The sequence below is a fragment of the Lygodium microphyllum genome, chromosome 7 (genome assembly GCF_053477565.2).
Source record: "Lygodium microphyllum isolate KBCC chromosome 7, Lygodium_microphyllum_v1.1.10, whole genome shotgun sequence".
Lineage (NCBI taxonomy): Eukaryota > Viridiplantae > Streptophyta > Polypodiopsida > Schizaeales > Lygodiaceae > Lygodium > Lygodium microphyllum.
In genome coordinates this window covers 133,108,189-133,135,254 of record NC_141141.1, presented here as the reverse complement: position 1 = coordinate 133,135,254, position 27,066 = coordinate 133,108,189, and the positions used below count along the sequence as shown (strand labels likewise).

Sequence of the window (27,066 nt, the reverse complement as noted above, 5' to 3'; positions counted from 1 at the left end):
ATGGTCAGGCAGCAGTTTGATCACCTTGTACAGTTGTTGCCATGTCAACCGATCGCCACGTCAGCAAGGTTGCCACATCAACAATTGGCCATAGGTGCCACATGTCAGCAGTTGGACAGTTTTGTCCTATAGTCGGCTAGATTTGGTGCAATCGGCCAGATTTAGCAGGCTGATTGCTATTTTTTACTGGTCTCTATTTTTTGGTATAAATAGCAGATTTTCAGCACACACTAACACATTCTGGTTCAGATTTGAGGATCAGTTCGGGGTAGAGATAATGCAGACTTTTGCAGACTTTGAGATGTACAATAGGTTGGCATCATCGAGGTGGAGATACACAAACATACGAATTGTGCCTATGTACATATCTGTATTCCTTATTCAGCATTCTTCATATTGCAGATTTGCGTTATTCTCTCTTTCTCTCTCTCTCTCTCTCCCCTCTTCATGTTCACTCTCTCTTGGTCTTGGTCATCCGCTTTTGCATTGTTGCACTCTAACATGGTATTAGAGCAGTGCAAAGATTGATTGATCGTGGGGAGACCTGAGGAGGAGTTTTTGGCACGACACAAGACTGTGTTTTCAGCATTTGAGGGTGAATGAGAGGGTTGTGCATTGAAACAAGGTTGAAGTGAGTGTGGGCATGTAGGAAAGGAGCAAAGTTGCTGATTCCGCTGTAAAGGAAGGAGGAAGGCTGTTTTTTCAGCCTTCAATTGCAAATTTTACCTTTTTATCGCTTGCAGAAGGTGAAGAAGGTGCAAGACGAGTGGAGAAGAGTCCTAGTAGGTTGCATTTTCACAGTTAGAAGGGGATTGCTTTTGTGTTTCTGCAGTCATTTCAAGTGAAGATGTCCTTTGACTTCGATATGGAGTTTCAGGCGATTATGGATTGGAAGGTGCCCATGCTACCGGCTCTTCCATTAGATAAGAAGCTTGATGGTGAAAACCATTGTATTTGGCGTGTTATGATGCTTGTCGTCTTGGAGTCCTATGATTTGGTGGAGCTTGTTACGGAGGCCTTTGACTATCCTACATTGAGAGACAAGTCCAAACTTTTTGCAGGTGATCGTGCGGAGTTGGCAAAGGTTTAGGCACATTGGGACAAACTGAATGCTTGCGTCTGCTCTTTTCTCTTCCTTTCATGTACTCTAGTCATGATTGTTCATATTGAACCCTTGATGGTGGCTAGGGATATATGGTTGGAGCCCAATCAGATGTACAACCGAATGACCATTATGAAATGGGTGTCTTTGGAGGTGCAGATGCGGATGTTGAATCCTAAGAAGTCATTTTCTATGCGGAAGCATGTGAACAATCTACGACAACTTCAAATGCAGGTTTAGCATGAAGGGAAGGTGATCACATCCAAAGGCACGGGAATAACTCTTCTGTCACAATTTCCGCCTAGGCTTGGTGCTTTTTACTCTGCCTTGATTGCTTCAGGGCGGGAGTTGACTCTTCTATGGGAGGAGTTGGTTCCTATGGTCTTGGACCAAGAGGAACAATTTAAAGGGTAGAATGCTTCCAAGGCGGAGTCATTGATAGGTCAGTCCTCTCAGAAAAAGGGGAAGGACAACAATAAGAAGAAGGACGGAAAATCTAGGAAGGACAAAGAGAATGACTCTACTTGTCATGTTTGTGGTAAGAGAGGTCATTGGAAGAAGGATTGCCTCGACAAGGATAAGGACATCGAGAAGGAGATGTTTTCAAAGGATTCCAAGCGGTGGCTGCTCCCTCATCAGTTACTTTCCTTCATTTGGAGGTGGTTTAAGCAATGACCCAAAGGCTTTTGATGTTGTGTTGATGGCCCCATGCCCCCACGAATGGATTGTTGACAGTGGTGCCTTGCGGCATATGACCCCTTCTTGTGCAGGTGTTGCCCATTTGCAGCCTTTGCACGGGCAGATGCTCATAGGAGATAGCTCTTTTGTTTCCATATAGGGTAGGGGTGATATATAGCCGATTCCAGATGAATGAGGTTGTACTCATACTTTCAAGGTTCTTTATATGCTAGGTTTGGGCTACCATTTGCTTTCCATCCACAAGATTTGTGCTCTCGGCTTGTTGGTTGAGTTTGATATAGATTCTTTTAGGATTCTTGAGCGTGGCTCGAGGAAGGTGCTTTCTACAGGTTATGAGGACAATGGAGTCTACAAGTTGAGGTCTCCTTCTGCCTTGACTTCTCTTTTTCTTACTTCACAGATGAATGAGATTGTACTCATACTTTCGAGGTGCTTTATATGCCAGGTTTGGGCTACCATTTGCTTTCCATCCACAAGATTTGTGCTTTTGGCTTGTTGGTTGAGTTTGATACAGATTCTTTTAGGATTCTTGAGCGCGGCTCGAGGAAGGTGCTTTCTACAGGTTATGAGGACAATGGAGTCTACAAGTTGAGGTCTCCTTCTGCCTTGACTTCTCTTTTTCTTACTTCACAGACACAGTCCAAGCTTTGGCATGCTCAGTTTGGCCACTTGAATTATGACTATGACAAGCTCTCGACCATACCCATAATATGTGATTACTTTAGTGTCAATAGATAATCTTAATGATTCATTATCCTACTTTTGTATATAGTATGGGAGACAATTGTGGCGGAGTCGACCTCCTATTGAATGTAGTGTGTTGTTTGCTCATCCTCCTTGTATTGAAGTCTCCTAGCAATAGAACCTCTCCTAATCTCATCTTTTTTTGATTTTTTCAGAATGTGTGCCACATGGTGATCTAGTCTCTATCCTCTCCTCCTCCTCCTCCTCCTCTGGAGCCCCGAGAGGAACACCAAAGAAAATGGAATTCTCTTGCAAGAAAATCTATCTTGTAACATTAACAAGCTTGTTTATCATGTTTTATATGATCACAATGAAGAAAAGAACACCAGGCACAACAAATCTTCATACAGCATCATGTAGACCTCCCACGGATTTTAATAGAATCAACCATATTCTTCAATATCTTCACAAAATCCATCAATAGAACAAAAAAAACAAAGAAGTACACCATCTTTGAATGGAAATACATCACATAGTATTCATCTTCAATATCTTCATAATCTTCTCTCTCAATCTCTCATATACAATCACTCTGTTTGAGTAGAATTGGCTATCTTTGACTCTCTCTCTCTCTCTCCATCAATAATACATCATATCCTCACTACAATCTCTCTAAAATCACCCTCAATAATCCTTCTTAGGTCGTGGATACCCCTCCCAAGAGGTATGTTTGATATGAAGAGTCACCAGAGCCACTACAGTGTCCTTTCATAGCTCACTACTGTCACTTCACTCTAGTCTTCACTTGAGTCTTTGGCAGCTACTTCTTCCACTTCTTTCAGCTCTTTTGCACTTGTATTCACCTCTTTCCAAGGCTAGAAAACTTTCCCAAGCTACACTCTCATCCATCAGAATACATACAGAAGCATACAGAACAGTACCAGAACAGAACAGAAACAGAAGCTCTACAGAAGACCTACAGAAGGTTACAGAAGGTCATAAAAACCTCATAACTCATTCTCAAACCATTCCAAACTCTCACAAACCATTCAATAAACTTTCACAAGATCTCAATCTTCATCAATCAATACTCCATCCCTCCTTACAGAAGACAATCAGAACAAAACAGACCAAAACAGAGCAAAACAGAAGGTATACAGAACCTATCAGAACATCACAGAAGCACCAACAAACATCATGATCTTTCAAAACACAATCATTACCATCCAAAACACTCTCAAACCACTTCTAAATCAATCAATCATCTCATAAAATCAACCATTCAGCTCTCAAAAACAACAAAAATCAGCCAAAAAACAAGTCATTTCAACACTCAACATATCCCCACACTTAATAAGGAAGCGTCCTCGCGACCCAGGAAAAAGGGAATACAAGTGCATTGAAAAGCTCAACTTTGATCTTCAATATCTTTTTAAAAAGAATTCATCCACCACGACCCCAACTTATAACCTGTTTCTGATATAAAAATACAAAGAAAGGAAAACCCTTTATACATTAACACCTCTTATTAAACTAAAAATCACAACAAATTTGTAAAGGATATAAGAGTTTGCTCCTTTTTCATCTGCATCTGCGTCAATTCTCCAACCACGACCCCATCACCACAAATCTCCAAAACGTAGCTCGTACACGAAATCCAATAGGAAACCACCACGTTTGTTTGACATAAATGAACTCACAACACAAACACTACACACAACACAACCATCTGAATGACTCCGTAAAAAAGAGAGTTTTTCATTAAAAAGCTTTCACCATACATTGGAAAGGTATCAATAAAGATGATCCCTCTTAAAAGATTGATGTTGTTGGAAACGATCCATAGATAAGGATTCATCTACAAAGTTTTTAGGAGGATTTTGAAAAAATTGGAGACAGCACATCCTTTCCAACAGGACCAGGTATCTGCTAGGCAAACAGAGGGCATGAAAATACAATATCTCCAGCTGTTGGGAATCAATGCTAACATTGACATTCATGCACAACTTTGGAATAGGCTTCGAATCATTATGAGAGTGCCTATGCATATATGCCAGGTACCAAGCAAAGTGAGCAGTTAATCTCACTGAGGAATCTGCAGACTGTGAATACTGCTGGGCAAAATGAACATAGTTTTGATAAGCTTGATTGGAAGCTGTCCATTCTCCTGGAATTACTGGCCAATTGATCTGCGGTCCTGTAAGGCAATCATCCGAACTCCATCCCCTTTTTCTGAAAATCTGATTATCAAACCCGTCACAGTCACTAACCAACTGAGGTGGTTGAGATATGGAAGTGTTAGGAGAGGGTAGTGGAATAAGGGAAAGTGGATGTAGGAAGGGATAGGAAAAATCATAAAAGGAAGAAAAGGTTAAAGGAGTGTCAGAAATTTGTAAGGAATCACTAAGGAACGGCGTTAACTGATAAATAGGAAATGTGGAGGATACATTAATGAAGGGAGAAGGACAGGGCGGAAAAGGGGAAAATACCGTATCCTCAATAAAGGAACAGTAAGTGAAAATAGGAATTTGAGGGAAAGATGAAGGTTGGAAAAGAAGGGGTAAAATAATGGTGGAATTAAACTGACAAAGGGAAAGATATATAGCATAGCGGTGAGCCATTTGTTGGTAATAGAGGAGGGTAGGAACAGAAGGTCCTAAGAGAGATCGTCTATGATAGGCATCAAAGAAGGTAGCAATAAATGGATTATGTTTTGAAAGATAGGTTAAGAGATCCATCCTTAGTTGATTAGTACTCTGGGCAAAGGTAGGAGCTGTGTTTTGTCTTTGATTGAGGACCACCGAATCAATCATGGGATGCCACGAATTATCATGACAATCAGCCACTTTGGAGGAATAACTCTGGAATATGTCAGCTATGCGCAACTTCAAATGATTGACATACAAAACAGCCTGTAAGACCACATCCCCCACATACCATGCCATATCCACCTCATCTGGAATTAACAAGTCTCCTCGTAGGTACATGTACGACATCAACATGGTATCTGGCGTGACAGAATCTTCAAAGACCATTCTGACTATCTCTGTCAACAACTCAGCAGACCAAGCTCCACTCCAGCCATCCTCTGGAAAAGGTAAATCCATCGTGAAAAGCTTCATATAGAAGATCAACTTCTGTAAGTGGTAGTGGACAAAGAAAGAATGGTCTGGTAGAACATATTCCTGAAACTGCTCAAATGTAGACCATAACAAGTCCATTCTGGACTGCAATCTTTCCACTTTATCTTGGAATAGAGGGCACAAAGTAGCCTGTCTCTGAAGAGCAGCCAAGTCTTGCTGTGAAAGAGAAGGAATCAATGGAACAGGAGGGCTTGGAGTAACAGAGCGGGACTTTGCAAGTTGATCTTGCAACTGCTTGATTTGGGAGGCTTGGTTGGCCACTGTGTCATTAGCAGTCTGTAAAACTGAAAGTTTTTAATCTAAGATAGCTTGGAATTCCTTCGCTTCTCTGGACATCCTCTCCTTCTCTTCTGAAAGGCTAGTAACCTGGGATTGAACCTCGAGTAACTGGGTCTTCAAAGAAGAAATCTCATCGCTTTGGGTGGCTACCAGTTGGGTTTGTTGTTCCATTTGCTTAAATAAATCTGCTAGGGTATCCTTAGCAGAAGCTAACTCAGATGTTGCCTTATGCATCTGGTCCTTAGACTGCATGAGCTCTTCATAAAAAGACGCGTACAGCTGTTGAACACAGGCTGTCACTGACAACTCAATGGAACTTTGAATATCTTTACAGAGGAAAGGAATGACATCTCCAGAGACGAGACTGTTCAGGGAAGGAACTGAGATCTCCAAGGATCCTTCTCGATGTGCTCTGAACAGGTTATTACAAGTGAGATACCCAGGGAGTTCACTGCCAGAAGTAGTAGGGATGGGTACTGAAGGAAGTACAGAAGGAGCTTTATCCGCTACTCGCTTCAAGCGTTTGTGCTGGATGACCAGGAGAGGCGGAGAATCATCATCCTCTATGTCAATGGGTTCTGACTCTTCTGAAGGTGGAGGAGGAGGTACTGGATCTGATGGAGGAGGTGGAGGCACAGTCTTCTGTAAACCTGAATAGGTCAAGAAGGCAGACAAATATGATCCATATGTAACATTGGTAACATTACCCCTGGTGACTTTAACAAAATGCTGATCCATTTTAGTGAGGAGGTAAGTGTTCCAATCAATAGCAACTCCTTTCAACACCATCCTGGAAGCTGTAAAAAGCTCTTTGGACAAATAGTGGGATGGCGTTTTGGCATGCATAAACCTGTCCTGAAGGAACTGACAGATCGTCTTCCATACGGGATCAGTGATCATAGAAAAGGAAACTCCGGAAGAGTTTATCACATTCTTAACATCGAGGATTTCCCTTGTCTGCTTTTGCAACAGCTTCAGAATCTCTTCATTAGAGAAAAGCTGACGAGTGGTCACAAAAGGTTCACCTTTGAAAGGAAGAGACAGAGCCTTCCCTAAGCCTCGAGGTGTCAAAGTCATAGACATGCCCTGGACTAGTCTTGTCATCTTGCTGTAAGAGGCCAGAAACTCATCACATAACGACGGATCCTCTGGAAGCAGGGGAAAAGGAGTAGCCACAAAAGCAGCAAGTCCCGCCTTCGTGAGAGGCTCAAAAGTAAGTAGGGAAGAGTAATTCCTACTAACTAATGGGACGTACTGGATAGGGGGAGGAGCATGAGAAGGCGCCATTCAGATGGTTACACACACACCACAAACACAGACAATCAAGGAGAATGCCTGCAAAGCAACAGACAAAAACCAAGGATAAGAGAATAACCAATAAAACGTGACACGATCAACTAACCCCAAGCAAACCACATCCTAGAAAAAATTTGACATAATCTTGAGACAAATGCGACCGAAAGCTTCATGCGATGCATCAGACAAATACCCAGAACCCCGTAATAGGCAATAAAAGAAAAAACTGCATACCGTACCCTTAACCGTAACAAAAACAGGAAACCAAAATAATACCATATCCGACACATATCAATACTACATCGGTGATAAACCAAACTGGACCATGGAAAATAACTCTAATGACTGCGCATACCCATCCCACGAAACGGTTCATTAAAAAGGGGAATTAAGTGCAGTGAGGGGGAATTAATTTAATGAAGGGTTGATTTTAATAAATTATTAAAAACGGGTGAATTTTTATTAGGTGATAAACCTTAGCAAGAAAACGACGGTTCCTTATTATAAATTAAATTACCCATTATTAGGTTAAACCGGTGCTTTTATTCGAATCTCGGACTTCGATACCTGACTGGGTCTCTAAATGCAAGTTCATTGATTACAAATTAAGGTGATGTGGAGCGCTTTTTTGCCAGTGCGTGCTCATGTGACGGCTGGTTTATTTTAATTTAAAAATTAAAGTGCCTCGTAGCGCACGTAGCGCGTGCTAAGTGAACGGCGGGTTTATTTTATGTTAAAAAGTATGTGTGTGTTGAGCACGAATGCGCGTGGAAACTGTGGGTGAATAAAGAGTTCATTTTAACAATTAATTGGTGATTAAGGGGGAAATAAAAATAAATAAAGCACATAAAATAAATACCTGGAAGGGGTGTGTATGTAATGCAGAAATACGCACGGAAGAGTCTCCCAAAAGAAGTGAATCCAGTAAAGGAAAAGTAAAGATCATTGATGAAACAACAAACACAACACCTTAGCAGATGGGTTAATTTGGTTTTTGTTGGTTTTTGATTTTGATTTTGATTTTTATGTTTTTTTTGTGTTAAGTTGTGATTATTTACGGTTGAATAAATGGAAAATGATCAAGGGAGGTAAGGGGAATTGTTTAGAATTTTGTAGAAATTTTTTAGAATTTTTAAACTAGTTTTGAATGAATTTTCTACATTTATTGGCAATTTAGGGGATTAATTAGGAAATATTTAATTTTCAGAAATTGTAGGGTAGGTAATTTCCAGCGGACAAACTCCCAAAAATTGACAAAAAGCAAAGGGAATTTTTAGAATTTTTTTTGAATTTTTTTGATAGAAAAATTAATTTAGAAATTAATTAAATCATATAAATCATGTCAATCAGATAAGTAAATTAGAAGTAAGTCAGTGAAGTTTGGTTAGTCTGGGTAAGTCATGGTAGTCACAGGAAGTCAAGTTAGGTTAGGTTAGTCAGGTTGGATAAGTTAGATAAGTCCAGTTAGTAGAAACTAACCTAAAGAGGGTTAGGTAACCTAAGGTGGGTTAGGGTTAGTGGGATCCTAGTTAGGGTTAGGGTTAGTTAACCTAACTAAGGTTAGTGGGAATTAACTAGGGTTAGTAGAACCAAGCTAACTAGGGTTAGTAACAACTAACTGGGATTAGTAACCAACTAACTGGGTTTAGTAACCAACTAACTGGGGTTAGTTAGGTAACTAGATTAGGGTTAATGTGAGTTAACTAGATTAGAGTTAATTTTTAACTTGAGTTAAGTTAGTTGTGAACCTAACTGAACTTAGGTTAGTATTAACTAAACCAAGGTTAGTAACTAACCTAGGTGTGGTTAGAGGAGGAGGAGGTGGTTGGAGGTGGAGGTGGTGGAGATAGGTGGTGGGGGAGGAGGAAACGTGGAGGGCGGTGGCACGAGAAGGCGTCGGCGGCTTCGGGGGCGATCGCGGGCGGCAACGACTGCGGCAGGAGCGACAGCGGGCGGGCGGGTACGACGGCAGCACCGGTCAGGCGGCAGCGGCGTTCCACGCGGCGGGGCGTCAGTGGCGGCAACGTCCACAGCGACGGCGATGACGTCACAGGCGGGAGGCGGCTGGGACCCGAGGGCGAGGCGACAGGTACAGAGGGCGACGGCCTGGCGGATGACGGGGAGGGGCAGAGCCTCTTGAGGGGCGACGGCGGAGCCTCCTGCGACGACGGGGCGGCGGCCTGCTACGACGGGGCGGCACAAGAGGGCGTCGGCTCCTGTGGCGGCGGCAGCGACCTCTGGGGCGGACAGCGTCCTCTGGGGCGGCTGCGCTGGGCAAGGGAGGAGAAGGGGGGAGGAAAGAGGAAGGAGGAGAGAAGGGGAGGGTGGGAGGAGCCGGGAGAGGGAGGAAGAAGGAGGAAGGGAGAGGAGGGAGAAATGCATGAGGGGAGAGGAGATGGAGATGAGGAGGGGACACAGGAAGAAGAGGGGGGAGGTGGTTGGAGGGAAGGGTCGGGTGGTTGGGGGGAAGGGGTGGGCAGGGTGGGTGGGCAGGCCCAAGGGGGGTAGAGGGTGGGCCAAGGGGGGTAGGCAGGGCCCAAGGGCGCATACCCCCGTCCCGCGCACGTGCGCGGGGCGGGGTAAAAAAATTTGCCGTGACGGGATTAAAATGGCGTTGGGATGACGGGACGGGTCATGCGGACACGACCGGGGCACGTGGAGACGTGTAAAATCGAAAAAGGGCGTGTTCACGCGCAAAACGGGCGCGCGAATACACGTAAAAAATAAAGATAAATTAATAACTCCCAATCCGGACATCAAAACGAAATAGCGTAAAAACAAAAAGTGGGTAAGACGACAGGGGGAAAACAAGAAAAATATATGACGGAGATTTCGGGAGGGGGAAAGGGCGGTCACGTGCAAAAAACCCAAAAAACGAATAAAAAACGCAATTAAAAATTAATATCGAAAAATCCGTGCATCAGAATGAGGTGCAAAAAAAAGAAAAACTGTACAAAAAAATGTGTCCGACAATCCTATCACATCAAAACATAATTCCGACTGAGATAAGACGCGTTCACATGGGAAAAACCCAAAAAACAAACCCGAAAATGAAATCGGAAACTAATATCGGACGAACCGTTCACCGGAATGACATGCAGTAAGAAGGAAAAATGTCCGCAGGAAGGAGTGGCACAGGGTTATCATGTTAAACCGCAGTTCCGGTGGAAATAGGAGGGGTTTACATGCGAAAAACACAAAAAATACTCTCGAAAACACATTTAAAAATTAATAAGTAAAAATCCGAAAGTCGAAAGAGGGTGGAGGAAAAAGGAAAAATGTGGGGAAAGGCACAGGGAACACGGCTGTCAAATCAAATTGGAATTCCGATGCAAACAGGGCAGGGGCAGGTTCACATGGAAGAATGTCAAAAATACGCTCGAAAAAGGTGTAAAAAACCGAAAAATTAATATTGGACAAACCGTATATGGGAATGACACGGAATAAAAAGGAAAAATGTCAGGGGAGAAGTGGTTGGCAGGGCTATGACGTCAAAGCATGGTTCCGAAGCAAGAAAAGCGCGTTCACATGGGAAACCGGCTAATTTGCGCACAATGCTTCAAAAATTAATAACTCAAAAACCGTGCGCCGGAACAAGGGTAGGTAAAAAGGAAATTGGTTTGTTCAAAGGGAGGAACAGGGCTATAAGGTTGGATTTGGACTTAAGTGAACGTAGGGTGCGTTCACATAGTAGGATCTCAAAATCAAGGAATAAAGGAAAACTGTAAGGGAACAGCCCCAAGGGTGGGTGGAACATAACCGGGTAGATAGAAAGGGATCCCCGTAGGGTAAAAGCAAGTCATGGCATACATGCATGAACATGTTAAGGCATATGCAGAAGGGTATGCAATGTAGACGCGCAGGGACGCGTCCCCACAGTTAAGACCTTAACGGATAGGGTTAACCGAGCAACAGGGACCTAGGACCACGCCACAGACCATCCACTAACGTCCCCGCACTTAAAACATGACTGTCATGAAGAAACCAAAGTGGGAGGGTTAGAAAAACTTGGCCCCTTTCGTCAAGAAGCAAGTATGAGTGTCGATGGCACGTCTAGTGTTATCGTCTGCGCTGGAGGGACCAAGGCATCTTCTCGGCACACGTTCGTCATGGCAGGGACCACGCGGCGGTACCCAGAGAGGTAGCTGATGGAAGGAATCACAGGAAATTTATCGATGATGAGGGATATTGCACTCAACTCATAGTCACTCAATTGGAATGAAAGAATAGTCATTCGCCCCATGACTAATATCACTCGAGGAAGAATGATTAAAAATCCATATCTCATACCCGGTTCAGGAATCAACAAGGGGGAATGGTGCAGGAGTATGCCAGGGTGCACAGTTGATGGTGCATTAGTGCGTCCAACCCGTTTGGCATAAGTGCAAGAAGGAAGGCAAGGGAGCCTTACAGTGCAGTGTACAGAACAGGGTGACGTGTCTGGTGTTGACGGTAAAGACCCATCTTGTGGGTGCACAGGGAAAGTGGAACATACCTGACTCCAAGTGTCGTAACGTCCCTCAATCTCACCTCTCGGTAATTGATTGAAGAAACTCCAGTCACACTCAGCCCATCCTCTGTCTTACGCTCTGTTGATAAATACAGAAGGGTAGCCTTTTTCTGAAACCCATTGATGTAATCCTCACAGTCACTTGTGCAAAGGTTGTATGCCTTGTGCGCATTTGATGGTGCAACTGTGCATCCCGCCCTGTGCCGGTATACGGTGCGAGAAGGAAGGCAAGGGAGCCTTATGGTGCAGTGCACAGAAACAAATTGTGCTTTGTGCATTGAGAGGCCCATCCCGTGCGTGCAACCCTTCATTCACACTTCTCACCTCATTTGATTTGAAGGGAAAAGACTGGTCTCTCGCTCCACCCTCTGTCTCACTCGTTGTTGATAGATACAGAGGGCAACCATACTCACTTCCCCATTCGGTTAGGATGAAAGCTCACATCACGCAAGGGGCTGTCGATGAAGACCGCTTCGTCAATTGTTGAAGAGACGTACCCAGGGAGGTAGCCATCAAATCGAATATTGTATTGGATAAGAACATGTCATCTGCTAGAGGACAGGTAGTCACTTTGCAGAGAGACCCAGGACAGAGCGTACCAAGGGAGGCAGCTTCGGAATTGGATCCTAGGGATATCAATTAATGAATCCACTTTCTGGATTGCTGGGTGTTACCACCTTTTCCACAACCAGCTTCCCGCCCAAGGGTGTTGACCACCTTTGCTTGGAACGAGGCCTGCTATGACAGGGAATTTCTTCCTTTTCTCTCATAACAGATTTGTTTTTTTTTTTTTTTTGTTCTTTTCTTTTTCTTGTTTTCCCCTATTCTCGAGGGTGTTTTCACATTTTCTCGAAGAATGGGTCTGCATGACAGAGACCTAAGTCCTTTTCTCCCATAACCGATATGTTTTTTTTTTCTTTTTTTTTTTCGAATTGAGCAAGGGAATGGTAGAAAGACCATTTGTCAGAACCAACTTCGCCACTGTCGCTGGGGGAAAATAGAGGATAAGAAATCAAGGCTAGAAGGGGGGTTTGAGGGGACAGAGGGTTGCGTCCATTTCATCAAGAATGACTGAAGAACGGCTATTAGAAGTAGCATCATAAGAAGTACAGTGCCGCGCCAACGAGGGAAAGAATCAAGTGTCCGTAATTGTCAAGATCCCCAAGGAGGGAAGTACTTCTTCAGGCGATATCCATTGATCAGAAAGGGATCATCAGAGGCATCAACGGTCTGCACTTGGACAGAGCCATTAGGGTTGACGGCAAGTACCTTATAGGGGCCCATCCACCGTTGTTGGAGCTTGCCAGGAAACTTGCCAAAGCGTGAATCATAGGCTAGGACCAAATCACCTTCTTTGAACTCCTTGTGCTTGATGAAGCTATCATGGTAAGCCTTACGTCGAGCTTGTGTGGCTTCCATGCACTGTATAGCCATCCTACGAATTTCGTCCAAACATTCCAGGTGCAGGAGACCGCGTTGCAGTGAATCATCGTCCCCCAAACGCTCTTTGATAGCCACTCTCAAAGAGGGTAGTTCCAATTCAACAGGAAAAACAGCTTCTGTACCATACACCAGCTGGAAGGGTGTCTGTCCTGTTGCTGCTTTAGGGGAGGTTCTATACGCCCAGAGGGCCTCTGTAAGTTGATCGTCCCAATCACGACGATGTGCGGCAATTGTTCTTGTCAGAATCGAGCAGAGGATGCGATTGGTGACTTCGACTTGGCCGTTGGCTCTGGGGTAATAAGGAGTGGACTTGCGATGGCGGATCTTATACAACTCCGTCAACTCTTCCATGACTTTATTAAGGAAATGAGTGCCTCTGTCACTTACCAGCTCTAGGGGACTGCCAAAACGGGTGATGATATTCTCGTACATGAACAAGGCCACGCTATTACCATCGTCCTGCTTTAGGGCTTTAGCTTCATACCACTTTGTAACATAATCCGTACATACGAGGATGTATCCGTTCTGTTTCCTTCTGGTAGGAGGATCGATCGGACCTACGAAGTCGATGCCCCATTTCTCAAACGGCTTCAAGGGAAGGATAGGTTGCAATGGCATGGCACTTGTCTTCGTGGGTTTCCCCATTCTTTGACAAGCATCACATCTTTTACAGTAATCATAGGCATCCTTGTGAATGGTAGGCCACCAATATCCTGCTAGCAGAGCCTTCCTGGCTGTAGCTTCTCTTGCAAAGTGACCTCCACATGGCTCGTCATGGCAAGCCTTCAGAACAATCCTAATCTCTTCTCCTGCAACACATCTTCTGAGCACTTCATCTTTGTCTTTCTTGTACAGTGCACCACCTAGCAGGGTGTATGGGGCTGATTCTAGCATAAGCTTCTTCCTCTTCCGACTAGAAATGCCAGGAGGATACTGTTGGGTTGCTAGCAGATTGGCAATGTCTGCATACCAGGGAGTTACAGTTTCTACCAAGAATAGGGAAGCATCAGGGAGGTCTGGATCATCCTGCTCCTCATCTCAAAGTCGAACTCCTGGAATAAAAGGAGCCATCTCATCATTCGTCCTTTCACATCTGCTTTGTTCATTAGGAAGGATAGGGCCTCATGATCCACATAAAATTTAAAGTGGGTAGATAGGAGGTAATGGCGAAACTTTTCCAAGGCAAACACCATTGCCAAGCACTCCAGCTCTGTCACTGTATAGTTCCGTTCCCTATCAGTGACTTTTCGGCTTGCGTAATAGATCGGTTGATCCAATTTGGAGGAGCCCTTTTGGCAGAGGACAGAACCTAACCCTTCAATTGATGCATCCGTGTGTACATGAAACTCTTTCGTCCAATCAGGAGGTTGCAGAATGGGTGCCTCAATCAGACACTGCTTCAGAGTGTGAAAGGCTTTGTCACATTCTTCCGTCCAAGTAAACTCTGCATCTTTCCTCAGAAGCTTGTGCAAGGAGGTTGCCTTTGTTGCGAAATGAGCTATGAACCGTCTGTAGTAACCCATATGGCCTAGGAATCCCCTCAATTGTTTGAGGTTGGTGGATGCTGTCAGAGCTGCGATCTTTTCGATCTTTGCCGGGTCTGTTGATATCCCTTGTGCAGAGACAATGTGGCCCAACAGAACTCCAGAAGAGACCCCAAAGATGCATTTGTCGGGGTTGAGGGAAATCCCATACTCCCGGCATCGGTCAAAGCATTGTTCCAGGTGCTCCCAGTGTTCACGGATCGAACTATAGACACAGAAGTCATCTAGATATACCTCAATAAAGTCGTGTAGATGATTTTGAAATGCGGCCATCATGACTCGTTGGAAAGTAGCAGGGGCATTGCAGAGTCCAAATGGCATCACTCGGTAAGCGTAGGTCCCCCATTCTGTGGTGAAGGTTGTTTTGGATTGGTCCTCTTCTGCGATCTGCACTTGGTTGTATCCGCTGAATCCATCCAGAAGAGAATAAAGCTCATGTCCTGCCACTGTGTCCAACAGTTGGTCTGTGAAAGGGATAGGAAAGTGATCCTTCTTTGTCTTAGAATTAAGCTTTCGGAAATCCACACATATTCTCAATTTGCCATTCTTCTTGGGTACAACTACGATGGGTGAAACCCATTCACTATTTGCTACTGGATAGATGAACTCGGCTTCCAGAAGCTTCAGCAGCTCCGCTTTCACCAATGTGGAATAATTCGGGTTCATTCGCCTCTGTCGTTGCCGTATTGGCTTGGCATCAGGCTCCAAGTCAATATGATGTTGACATATTGTGGGATCAATCCCCTTTAGGTCTTTGTAGGACCACGCAAACACGTCCAAATTTTCTTTCAACAAGTTGTACAAGGTTGACAATTTCTCTTCTGGGAGGCTACTACCCACCTTCAAGTGGCGTTCAGTGCCTTCTGCATCCACAAAGGTTAACTGCCTTTCACCTTCTACTTCACGGATGAAGGTCCCACGGACTGCTTCTGGATACAGATCCGACTCCTTCAAGGGAGTGGTGTCCTCTTCTGATGTCCCACTAGAACCAATTTCTTCTTTTGGTGGAGACTTAGGTTGCTCTTTAAGACGTTGGAATGGGATAAGAGCTGTTTCGGGTTTGGTTTCAAGATTAATTACTTCTTGGCTTGAAGACTCATCTTCTGAAGATGACACATCCAGGAACGTCACATAACAGGGACCCTCTAATTTCTGTTGGGTTTGTCGGACTGGTGCTTGTTGGCACGGTGCATCATCATCATCTTTCTTTGGCAAGGATGGGTTAGGACGGCATGAGCCATTGCTAAAAGATAGCTTGTTCTTCTTAATCCATTTCTTATAAAGATTTTGCATATGAGAAGATCCATTTACCAGACCAAATGGTACCATCACCATTTTGTCCCATAGCATAAGCTCATCTGCTTCTGATGCTTCTGGAACTTCTTCCTCAAATGTATCCTCTTCAGGTGGGATAGATTCTTCTGGCTCACTTTCATCACCTTCTTCGTCCATATCATATCCATCCTCTTCTGTCTCTGTCTCTGCTTCTGCTTCTGCTTCTGTTTTTGTTTCTGCTTCTGCTTCTGCTTCTGTTGTTGTTTCTGCTTCTGTAGGAGCTCTGTAACAGAAGAATAGATTCTCTGTTTCCTCTCCTGTCTCTGTCTCTGTCTCTGCTATAGCCATATAACAGGGAGAGCAGTACATCCATGCTTCTATCTCACTGTCAGAAGTGATTTCAGAAGTCATTCCTGGTTCAGGCAGGAAGTATTCACCCATTGATAATGGCTTTGCATCTTTTGGAAGTCGGCTTACAGTATCCACTGTTAAGGAATGTGTCACTGTTTTCTTGGGAAGGATTTGTTTGACAGCATCTTCGTCTGCTGATGTTCCATCTGTAGCCTCATTAAGGGAGTCAGAAGATAATTCCAAGGAGGTGGATCCATGTCCTTTTTGAGAACCATACAGCTTCAGCACCACTTTGTTGGGTCCTCTACCCAAGGTCAAGGTTCCTTTGAACCAATCCGTCCTTGCTCGGGCTTCAAAAAGCCATGGTCTGCCCAATAACAGAGGATAGGATGTACCATAAGAGTTTGGCTTCACCACCAAATAGGTTAGCCAATAATCTTTTCCAGCCACTGTAGTCTTCACATATGGAAGAATTCCCAAAGGCTTGATTCTACTCTGATCCGCTTGTCTGATGAGCCATTGGGTGGGTTGCACACCTTGTAGACCTAGATCCTTCATTGTCACATCCGTCATAATGTTTACTGATGAACCACCATCAATCAGTGCATTTGCAATGAAGCAGTCTTCTATCCACACGCCAGTCTCTGGAGTACCCGGATCTAGGAAAGCATTAGCTACGTCCACTTCTTTTACAGGCTCTGGAGCCTTGTTGGATTTTGTTGCTGTTGAGGGAGCAATCCTTAAACCACGTCTTTTTGTCAGTATACTTTTGAACCTTTTCCGGCAACTGGGAGACAACATCAATAATTGTCGGAATGTAAGGTTTGGTTTAAAGGTATCTAGATCTCTGACCAGATCGTATTCCTTAATAGGATCCACTGGCTTCTCTAACCGATTAGGGAATGGAGCAACACCCATTTTCATTTTCCCTCTTTCTTCCAACAGGGGAATCACAGGAACTTCTTCTGCCACTTGTGGCACTTCCTCCTCTTCTGTATCCTGGACCTCTGGTCCTGTCTCTGTAACTCTCTGTGGCACTGTAGTGCTCTGTACGGCACTGTTAGGCTCTGTTCTGTTCTGTTCTTCTGGTGGAAGATTGAACTTCACTGTTCTGGTTGGAGGGTTATTTTCTTTCTGGATAGGTGGTTCCTTCTGCTTTGCACGCGTGATGGCAGCAACTTCCAATTCCACTAAATTGGAGGTAGGCTCTTGGGCCTTGGCCGGACTATCAGTAGCACTGTTTTTCACTGGGGCTAGGCTTGGACAATCTTTTGCAGTGTGGCCTTCTCCTTTGCATCGACTGCATAAGGGCTTGTAATCCACTGACCTTCTGGGATTTGGACAATTTGGTGAAATGTGTCGCTTTTCTCCGCATCTGTAACATTCCACTTCTGATCTCTGATCACCGCCAGACTGTCTTCCTCTGTAACTTTGAGAGGGAAATCTTCTGGGTCCGAAATTAGGACCAAACTCTCTAGGCTTGGGTCCAATATCTTGTGTTGTCATTTTGGATTCCAACAAGTTGAATCTTGCGTCTTCTTCCTTCCTTCTCCTATCATGCATCTCCTTCAGAGGTGGTAAGACATAAGCTTTCACTCTTTTTTCAGAGGACTGACTTAGGTTCATAAATTCCTCTCTCATCCGCTCTTCAAAACCTTCACGCCTGAATTTAGTGAGGAAGGCCAACTTCAGGTCGTCCCATGTGCCAAAAGTTCCTGCTGCTTGTCTCTCATATCACTGAAACGCCGCGCCCTTGAAAGTGGCGGGGAATATTGCCAACCAATGCTCAGGGGTTCTGGCATTGTTAGCCACACATGCTACCATAAATTCTGCTACATGAAGATCGGGGTCTTCATTGTACTCTCCCTTAAAAACTGGCAATGGGACTACATTCGCTGGCCTGTTATCAATATTTCCAGGACGGATCTGGCTTGGAAGTGGACCTCTAGCAGGAGGAGGAAGGGCTTGATGTGCCATTGGGACTTCTGTAAAGAGTTCCGCAAGGGCGTCAAAGGCGGCTTCTGCTGCGAGCTTGCTCTCGGCTCTGATTCTTGCTTTCTCTCTTCTCACGTACCTCTGGACTCGTTCTAACGCTTGCCTCTTTATTGCGTCATTCATCAGGGGTGTGGCTCCACTAGGTTATTAGTGCTCCACAGAGGGTTAACAGAAGACTTCAGTCTCTGGAGGACTCTCTTGCCAACATTTCTTCTACTTCTTTCTTTTCAATGTCCCTGAATTCTGCTTTCATGCCACTGCACAGGGGAAGATATTCGGTTCTGAAGGTGTCAAAATGCATACGTCTGAGCATTGTGGTGGTGCCATCATCATACCAGCTTCTGATGGTTTCAATAGTGTATGTTGTGAAAAACACTCTGTCTACCAACTTCCAGTGGGTTGCTAATTGAACAAACATAAGATTATCAGTACACCAAGCATCCCATGTATCTTGCTGTTGAGCGTCCACGAACAAATTCCAACTCTTTTCCTTCTTGTCTTTGTGAACCTCTACAGACCAAGACTCCTGAAGCTTCTTCACAATCTCCCACTTGATGTTGTCTGGAAACTTCTCAATGAATGCCAAATCTTCCATGGATGGTCATTCTCTCTGTTTCTGCTCTTCAGTTTGTTCCCAAACAGTTTGCCACCAAGATGCAAGTTTCTGCTGCTTCAACAGGAAGAGGAAACTGTCCACCACATAAAGCATGCATCATGATGGTGATATGTTTCCGCCATTGTGGGATAAACTTCTTGTGGAAAGTGGCTTTGATTATGAGAAACTCCAACTCTTCAGTGGAAGAAGGAACTTTACAAACATCCATTGAATTCTTCTCTTCTTGGCAATGCCATTTCCTTCATTTTCAGCCTCTTTTGGTGCTTGTTGATGGCAAGTTTCCCCGGTTGCGCACCAAAAACATGGAGCCCCGAGAGGAACACCAAAGAAAAGGGAATTCTCTTGCAAGAAAATCTATCTTGTAACATCAACAAGCTTGTTTATCATGTTTTATATGATCACAATGAAGAAAAGAACACCAAGCACAATAAATCTTCATACAGCATCATGTAGACCTCCCACGGATTTTAATAGAATCAACCATATTCTTTAATATCTTCACAAAATCCATCAATAGAACAAAAAAAACAAAGAAGTACACCATCTTTGAATGGAAATATATCACATAGTATTCATCTTCAATATCTTCATAATCTTCTCTCTCAATCTCTCATATACAATCACTCTGTTTGAGTAGAATTGGCTATCTCTGACTCTCTCTCTCTCTCCATCAATAATACATCATATCCTCACTACCATCTCTCTAAAATCACCCTCAATAATCCTTCTTAGGTCGTGGATACCCCTCCCAAGAGGTATGTCTGATATGAAGAGTCACCAGAGCCACTACAGTGTCCTTTCATAGCTCACTACTGTCACTTCACTCTAGTTTTCACTTGAGTCTTTGGCAGCTACTTCTTCCACTTCTTTCAGCTCTTTTGCACTTGTATTCACCTCTTTCCAAGGCTAGAAAACTTTCCCAAGCTACACTCTCATCCATCAGAACACATACAGAAGCATACAGAACAGTACCAGAATAGTACCAGAACAGAACAGAAACAGAAGCTCTACAGAAGACCTACAAAAGGTTACAGAAGGTCATAAAAACCTCATAACTCATTCTCAAACCATTCCAAACTCTCACAAACCATTCAATAAACTTTCACAAGATCTCAATCTTCATCAATCAATACTCCATCCCTCCTTACATAAGACAATCAGAACAAAACAGACCAAAACAGAGCAAAACAAAAGGTATACAGAACCTATCATAACATCACAGAAGCACCAACAAACATCATGATCTTCCAAAACACAATCATTACCATCCAAAACACTCTCAAACCATTTCTAAATCAATCAATCATCTCATAAAATCAACCATTCAGCTCTCAAAAACAACAAAAATCAGCCAAAAAACAAGTCATTTCAACACTCAACATCCTCAAAATTCTGTGCATCATATATGTTTATGGCATATGTGGAGGTGTTTGGTGGGAAGTAACACATAACATAAATGGCCTTGATTTTTGTTGTGTAGAAAAACATATGTATAGACATTATTATAGAGATTTGGTCTTAAAGACTACAAGCCTATTGCTACTACTATGGAGACATGTTTAAAGTTGAGCGTTCATGATGCCAGAGATAGCTTTTATGTCTTTCTCTATCAACAAGTTATCGGATGCTTGATTTTATGTATGCATTGGGAGGCTTGGTATATAGTTTTCAGTCTCATAGATGAGTAGGACACAAGTATTAAGCATTGATAGGTAGTGAAGAAGATCTTTCGCTTCTTGAGTAGTACTCATGACAGCTTGGGTTGTTTCATCCCAATGACATTGTTACTACGAGATTTGCATGCTTACCTCTATATACCATTTTTTTGCAAAAAATCAAAAAATTCATTGAAGAGATATTCTCCCTCTCCATTCAATCTTAGGCCCTAGCAGCCCATAGTTTTCTTTACATGTTATTAGAGCTGGTGCTGTTGTAAAGAGTATCTTGTGGATATTGTGGAGTGCTAGTTTTTGTGCAAGGCACACAAACAACTCGTAACTAAATCACAATGTCCTAGTCACCTTCTTCTTATGAACCCATGATGTCTTATTAGGTTGCTTCATCATTAGAGGCCCTAAGGAGACATTATGGACTCGGCGAGGTAGATGACACTTACTTCACCTTCTTTGGTTTCTCGTCTAAGATTCAGTCCCATATCAGAGGGGTTTCAACAGTACTTGTGCATCATGTATAGTCAAACTTACACCCCTCCTACTAGCTTTGCTACTCCATCCGGATTGGTTGGTGAGGTTGGTCACCTCTTCGATCATGAAGGACACGGCATTTGGGATGATTGGTGATCATCTTTATCATCTCAGCTAGGCCTAGTGTCAGGCTTGTACAACCCCTTTGAGTTGTATGAATCAAAGCCCTCTCTTGTTTCTACTTTTGGTGTGCAGGATCTAGATGATTTTTTATATGTAAACTTTAATAGATGGAGCTTTGGAAGTAGATATCCTTCATTAGGTATATCTACATCTTGTGTTTCATTTGAGCATGTAGGCCACTCTCCTCAAATCCCTCTTATCCCACCCTTTTATGGCCCACACATCGATTTCCTTTCTTCTTCATTCTAAAACCTTGAATTACACTCCACATCGGCATCCTCCACACTAGAAGTTGGAACCTCTGTTTCTCCTCCTAGCACATTCTCATTCTTCGTTTCATACTCACACGTTAGTACCTCTTTATATCATGGTGCATCGTTATAGGGAATGCCACCCTTTTAACAATGTACCATCCCCTTACTCTCCAGCCCCTTTGCACCATGGGCTTTGTTACAAGGATTGCTACCCTTTTACACAATTTCCTCCACCTTTTTGCAAGTGAGAATATAATTTCCCTTTGGGACGATTATGATGGGCATTTCCCTCACTACCTTCAGTCACACCCATTCTTTGACCTCTCAAATGTAGGGATTTTCATCCTTTGCTTATGGTGCATCATCACACTTTCCATGGGTCACTTCTACACGAGGATTTCCATCCTCTTCTCCACGTGTCCCTATCTTTGGGCTCCTCATGTGGTTACTATGCCCATGTCTAGTTAGTCCATGCTCACATTCGGATCCAATGTGCACACTTCTCGTATGCATAGTGGGCACTCTAGGATTCATTTCCAAAGTGTACTCGACTCCCCCACCGTATCCATTCTACCCTCATTATACATCTTATTCATCTCCCAGCACTACCACTCCTGTTGCAATGGCCAAGAATGCCTCTAGGATTAGACTCGTTTTAACGGGTTGAATTTCACCACTTGCTCGAACTTCATGCAACAAGTGCTTGAATCTTAGGGGCTTAGGGACCTTGTCATTGGTCTAAAGCCTATATTGCACCCTTGATTAGCTCACCCTGAGCACATCCATCAATGGAGAGCCCACAATGCCACAACCAATGTCGAGTTAATGTAAGGGTTACTTCACGAGTTCCACTCTCAGTTACTACATTTTCCCCTTGCATTTGAGCATTGAAGTCATCTCATTGAATACTATGCAGCACAAGATCACACTTGATCTATCAATCTCGATTTTGAGCTTCAGGAGTTTTCCATTAAGGAAGGGGCTAATCTGAAAGTCAAGTTGGTCAAATATCGGTAGTTACTCGTGGAGTTTGCCACTAGTGGCTCCCCAAAGTTAGATGATGATTAGGTCATGTTCTTCTTGAACAAGTTCACCGACAAATACTTCCATTTTATCTAGCACATTATCTCACTACCTAGATTTCCGACCTTCTATGAGTTTGAGTACTAGTTCTTGCATTACGCAAGGTTGCATAACCAAGTCCCTAAGAAATCCTCCACACACACTGATAGAGAGATGAGGATGGTTGCATCTTTTTTGCAAGGTAAAACTGGCAGTGGCAAGAACTTGCAAGATGCGAAGGCAAGCCAAACCAAGGGTGACTCCCCTTCTTTAGATGGAACCAAAAAAAACAAACCTTCATTCACTTTAGAGTTGTTCTCTTTCTCTCTCCTCTTGCTTGTTTTTGTTTTTGTGTTTGAATTGTTTGAGTTTTGAGTTTTGCATGTTTGTGTTTGTATCGTTGTGTTTCCTCAGTGCAAGCCCTATCAGCTACCCCATAGTTTTCTTTACAGTGCCTTCAGTCCACCTACTTGAGAAAGTTGATGTATTGTGGCAATGGAACCATGAGATCAGCCTTCATTGCGGGAGAGGGCGGTGATTTTTTTGATTTACAAGTAATTTACAGCAAGCAAGAAATAAGTAATTAACAAAATCAGCACATTACCAAGCAAATGAGACAATTGACATTGATTGGCCCCAAGACCATTGCCTGTTGTTGTATTTCTTTGATGTTTATTCTATAATTTTGTAGTATAACAAAGATAGGCCAAATTCACAAGACATTGGTGACCCACGTCATGATCTCCAGGAATATGTCTGAATTCCTTTAGGTGAAATCTCAAGGGATGTGTTTGAGTTTCTCTAGCCAAAGTTTCCCTTGCAGTTGCTGAAGTCTCTGCATAGTTGAAGATTTGTGACTACATGTCAGCTTCATGAGCAGCTTGTGGAGTTTCATTGTTCAAGAACTCATTTGTTGGTGTCAAGTTGATTTGTCCAGCCCTTGCAACCAAGGAGTTGTTGGTATACATATGGATTTTGTGGATCAAGGTATTGACTTGGGTACGAATAAGGATCAGATCGAGTATGATGAGGGGTCTCCAAAAGATACTTGATGTTGATGGTGAGAATGTGGGTAAGCATTGTAAGCTTAGAATGGATACCCTGGGATGTGGTGTGATGTTTCAGGCACACCTTTGTAGGAGGGGGATTCTCCTTCCATCTTTTGTAAAGGGAAATGGGATGTTTCAGCACATGTACCCCAAGCAAATGTTTTGATGTAGGACTATATAAATGCTAACAAAGGTTGAGCAGCTTGTTTTCCTGTGGTGGAAGATGCCATGGCTGTTTGGGCTGTGGACTTGGTTCTGCAGCAAATTGTTGCCTTGCATGAGAGTCCAAGCATTTATTTTTGACTAGTCACACTTTGTTGGTTGGGTGGATTCAGGCTTGTTTGGAGGGCATCATGTTGAGTGGCAATGCACAGGAAGGTAATGTGCAGGAGGTGGCGGCGGAGTAAATTTACGACAAATCTAATGGTTTCCTGAAATCCTCTTTGGAACTGCTCAGGCTCATCAATAGATTACAGAGTGCTTCTTTGTTTTTGGATGGCCAGTTGGCGCTTGTGGGTCCCTGAAGGAGGACATTCTTTTGCAGACTTGTGATATTTGGGTGGAAGTCATGAACTTCCCCTCCCATTTTTGGCATTTCTTTCATGTAGCATTGTGTCAAATGTATGACTGGTTACTGGATTCAAGCTCAAGGTTATATAGCTAGAAATGGAATTTGGACAGATGTAGAACATCTTAGATAAATGAAGCTAGATCTAGTGATATTGGACATCAATAAGGTGGATTATTGAGACAACACATTTGAATTATTTTTGTAATTCAAATGCATGATTAATCTTTTGATACTTGTTCAGTAGTTCTCGGTACAAAGGTGCAATAGTAAGAGCTTGATCCTGATTCCTTTGTTATCTTTTTGTTCTACTTTGGTACTTTGATCGTAGGCTCTAGTTATTGTCAGACCCCCTCTTACTGTATTATTTCATAGCTTTGTTGCATTTCTTGAAACTCTTCTCAATGTTCTACTTTCATGGTTGAGATTTGAGGAACCCTAGGAAATACACTTACAACCATAGTTTGCTTTCAAGGAGTATACAAGTTTTATAGAAAGAAACATACGTAGTATGTTTTCTCATTCTGCATTTTCCTTTGTGACTTGAAACATTTTTTTTTCTTGCTCTACTGAGGTCAAGCTTTGATGAATATAATCAGAAGTTCTTTGCCCAATAGATGATGCTTCCAAACATTCATCACTCTTATTACATCCATACTTTTGTATGTCATCAATATGGCTTAGTATGCCCTGCCATATTAAATAGTGAACCATTGGAATGTCAAGCATCTGCTAGTACTGGCATATTGATTCTATGATTTTGGAGCTCCTTGCTATCCTGAGAACTTGATATGGTAAGTTTTCTTGCATGCTGAATAAATGTCTCTTTTTAAACGACTGGAATATTTTTTTTGGGGTTGCAGGATTTGAAAAGTGGATTTCAACCATATCATATTGTGCCTGCTGTGTTAAAAGCACAAAGTTCAAGCATTTACATAGCTTTTTTGTATTCAACTATAAAGCATGGTGTCTGTAAACTTACTTTACGTGGCTGAGGAGGATGTCTAAATGCAAAAAGTACTACATGGATTGGTTTGTTTTGGACACTATAGTCCAATATGATGTTATACTTGCTTGCAATGGTGATGGCTCTTCTTTATGTGATGCAGAGATGTGGTTTGAGGAAATTAATATATATTGTTGAGGGGGATCCAAATGTCATGGATTCTGCAGAAAGCATCAAGACAGCGTATGTTGCGCAAGTCCTCATGTAATATCTTTGAACCTTGCAGTTGCAGTAAGTGCTTTACTTATGTGAATCTGAAGGTTTTTCATGCAGGTGCTTCACTACAGAAATTGCTGAAGGTTTTGATGTTCAGAGAACGAATGATATTAGGGACACGATGCGAAAATATGGTCACCTCACCAATGCCATCAGTGGTCATTATGATGAGCTGAGTGTGTGCCGGAATTCTGACTATAGTTTGTGTAGGACATACACACAATTCGTTGACCAATGCAAAGATCTTGAAAAAGAGAGAGTGACTGATGTTTTTGGAGTTATGCTAATGCAGGTAAGCTAAATGTTTAAATACGAGGGTGGTTTCATATCAATGGTTTACATACTGGAATCAAGAGTGGGCAAATGACAGATGACTGGCTGCAGGTGAAACAAGTGACAGAGAATATTGCGCTTTCTATTCTTGAGAAATATCCTACCCCCTTCTCACTAGTGTTGGCATATTCGAGATTGGTATGTCTTTCTTTTTGTAACTAGACAGTTTCCTAATAGCAATTACATGCATGTTCTGGGCATGACAGTAGTTCTCTGAATCTCCATGTCTATAGAATCAAGAATATTCTTTGTTGTTGAGCCTTTTTTGCTGGGGCTTTTCTAGTGGTGAACTGTTTGCTTGGTCTTATTCACTGTAGAGGAGGGCCTCCCTTTTTCAAGCCAATGTATCTTTGATTTTTATTTCACCTGACTAACCAGCCCTGGTCAGACCCAGGTTAGTCTCTAGTTTGTTAATTGGCGGAAGATAAGTTCAAGCAAAAGGAGGCCTACTACTTGGTTAGGGATACTTATTTGGCCAAATCTGGGGTGATAAGTTTGGATTCCGGATCGCAGTATGCTTGAGTTCTTCTAGTGTTAAAAGGGTGATATGCAAATGAGGCGTAGCGTGTGACTTAAAGCAACTAGAGTTGATGTTGGTTCCAATACATTGGACATTCTGGGTGCCCTTCTAGGCCTCTAGCATTTTGGGTTCCAATACCTAAGTTGACCTCTAGTTCCATCGCTAGCAGAAGAGAGAGCAATTCAGGCCTCAGATTGGCTAGTATTTTATTGAAAAGGTGTTGAGATTGTGAGTATGTGATGGTGTTGTGGTGACCAAGGTGTAGTGAAGGTTCGATATTCAGCAATGGCAATGGCAAAGAGAAAGAGAGAAAGAGTGAGCAGTAGTAGAGAGTGAGAGAGAGAGATGCATGATGTGTGGGTACAAAGAGTTGTACCTCTTTTTAGGTTTTTGTGATAGTTATATGTAAAGTACTAAAGTACAAGTGCTAAGGATGTGTTCACACCCGAGCACGTATAAAAGGCACGGTGGCCCTTTATTTCCAACAACCTCCCATCTAAAGATAGTTTACCGTAAGGTTGAGAAAAGAATAAGCTAAGTTTGAAGTACGTACAAAGCTGAAATACACATACTATCCAACTCCCATCATGTGTCGGGGCAATGAGCAAACTGCTTTGCTGGAAGACCCTTAATGAGAAGATTTGCAGGATTATCATCTGTATATACCTTAGCAAGCTCAATGCTTTTGTTGTCAAGTACATCCTTGATAAAGTGATACTTCACTCATATGTGCTGCGTCTTTGCATGAAAAATCAAATTCCGTGCTAGCATGATAGCACACTAGCTATCGCAAT

General features: G+C 43.0%; 1 protein-coding gene across 5 annotated transcripts in view; it reads left to right on the top strand.

The window, feature by feature from the left end:
• The window catches only part of MUS81 (Restriction endonuclease, type II-like superfamily protein), a 49,079-nt gene that overhangs the window by 8,099 nt on the left and 13,914 nt on the right, over positions 1 to 27,066 (top strand). For 3 of the 5 annotated variants that reach the window (XM_087681968.1, XM_087681967.1, XM_087681969.1), the window contains 3 exons: positions 25,307 to 25,386; positions 25,477 to 25,711; positions 25,804 to 25,890. In XM_087681968.1, coding sequence (XP_087538094.1) covers positions 25,307 to 25,386; positions 25,477 to 25,711; positions 25,804 to 25,890 — 402 coding nt within the window. Of the gene's footprint in view, positions 1 to 25,306; positions 25,408 to 25,476; positions 25,712 to 25,803; positions 25,891 to 27,066 lie in introns of all 5 variants that reach the window. The other 2 variants (XM_087681965.1, XM_087681966.1) reach the window with 1 other exon arrangement.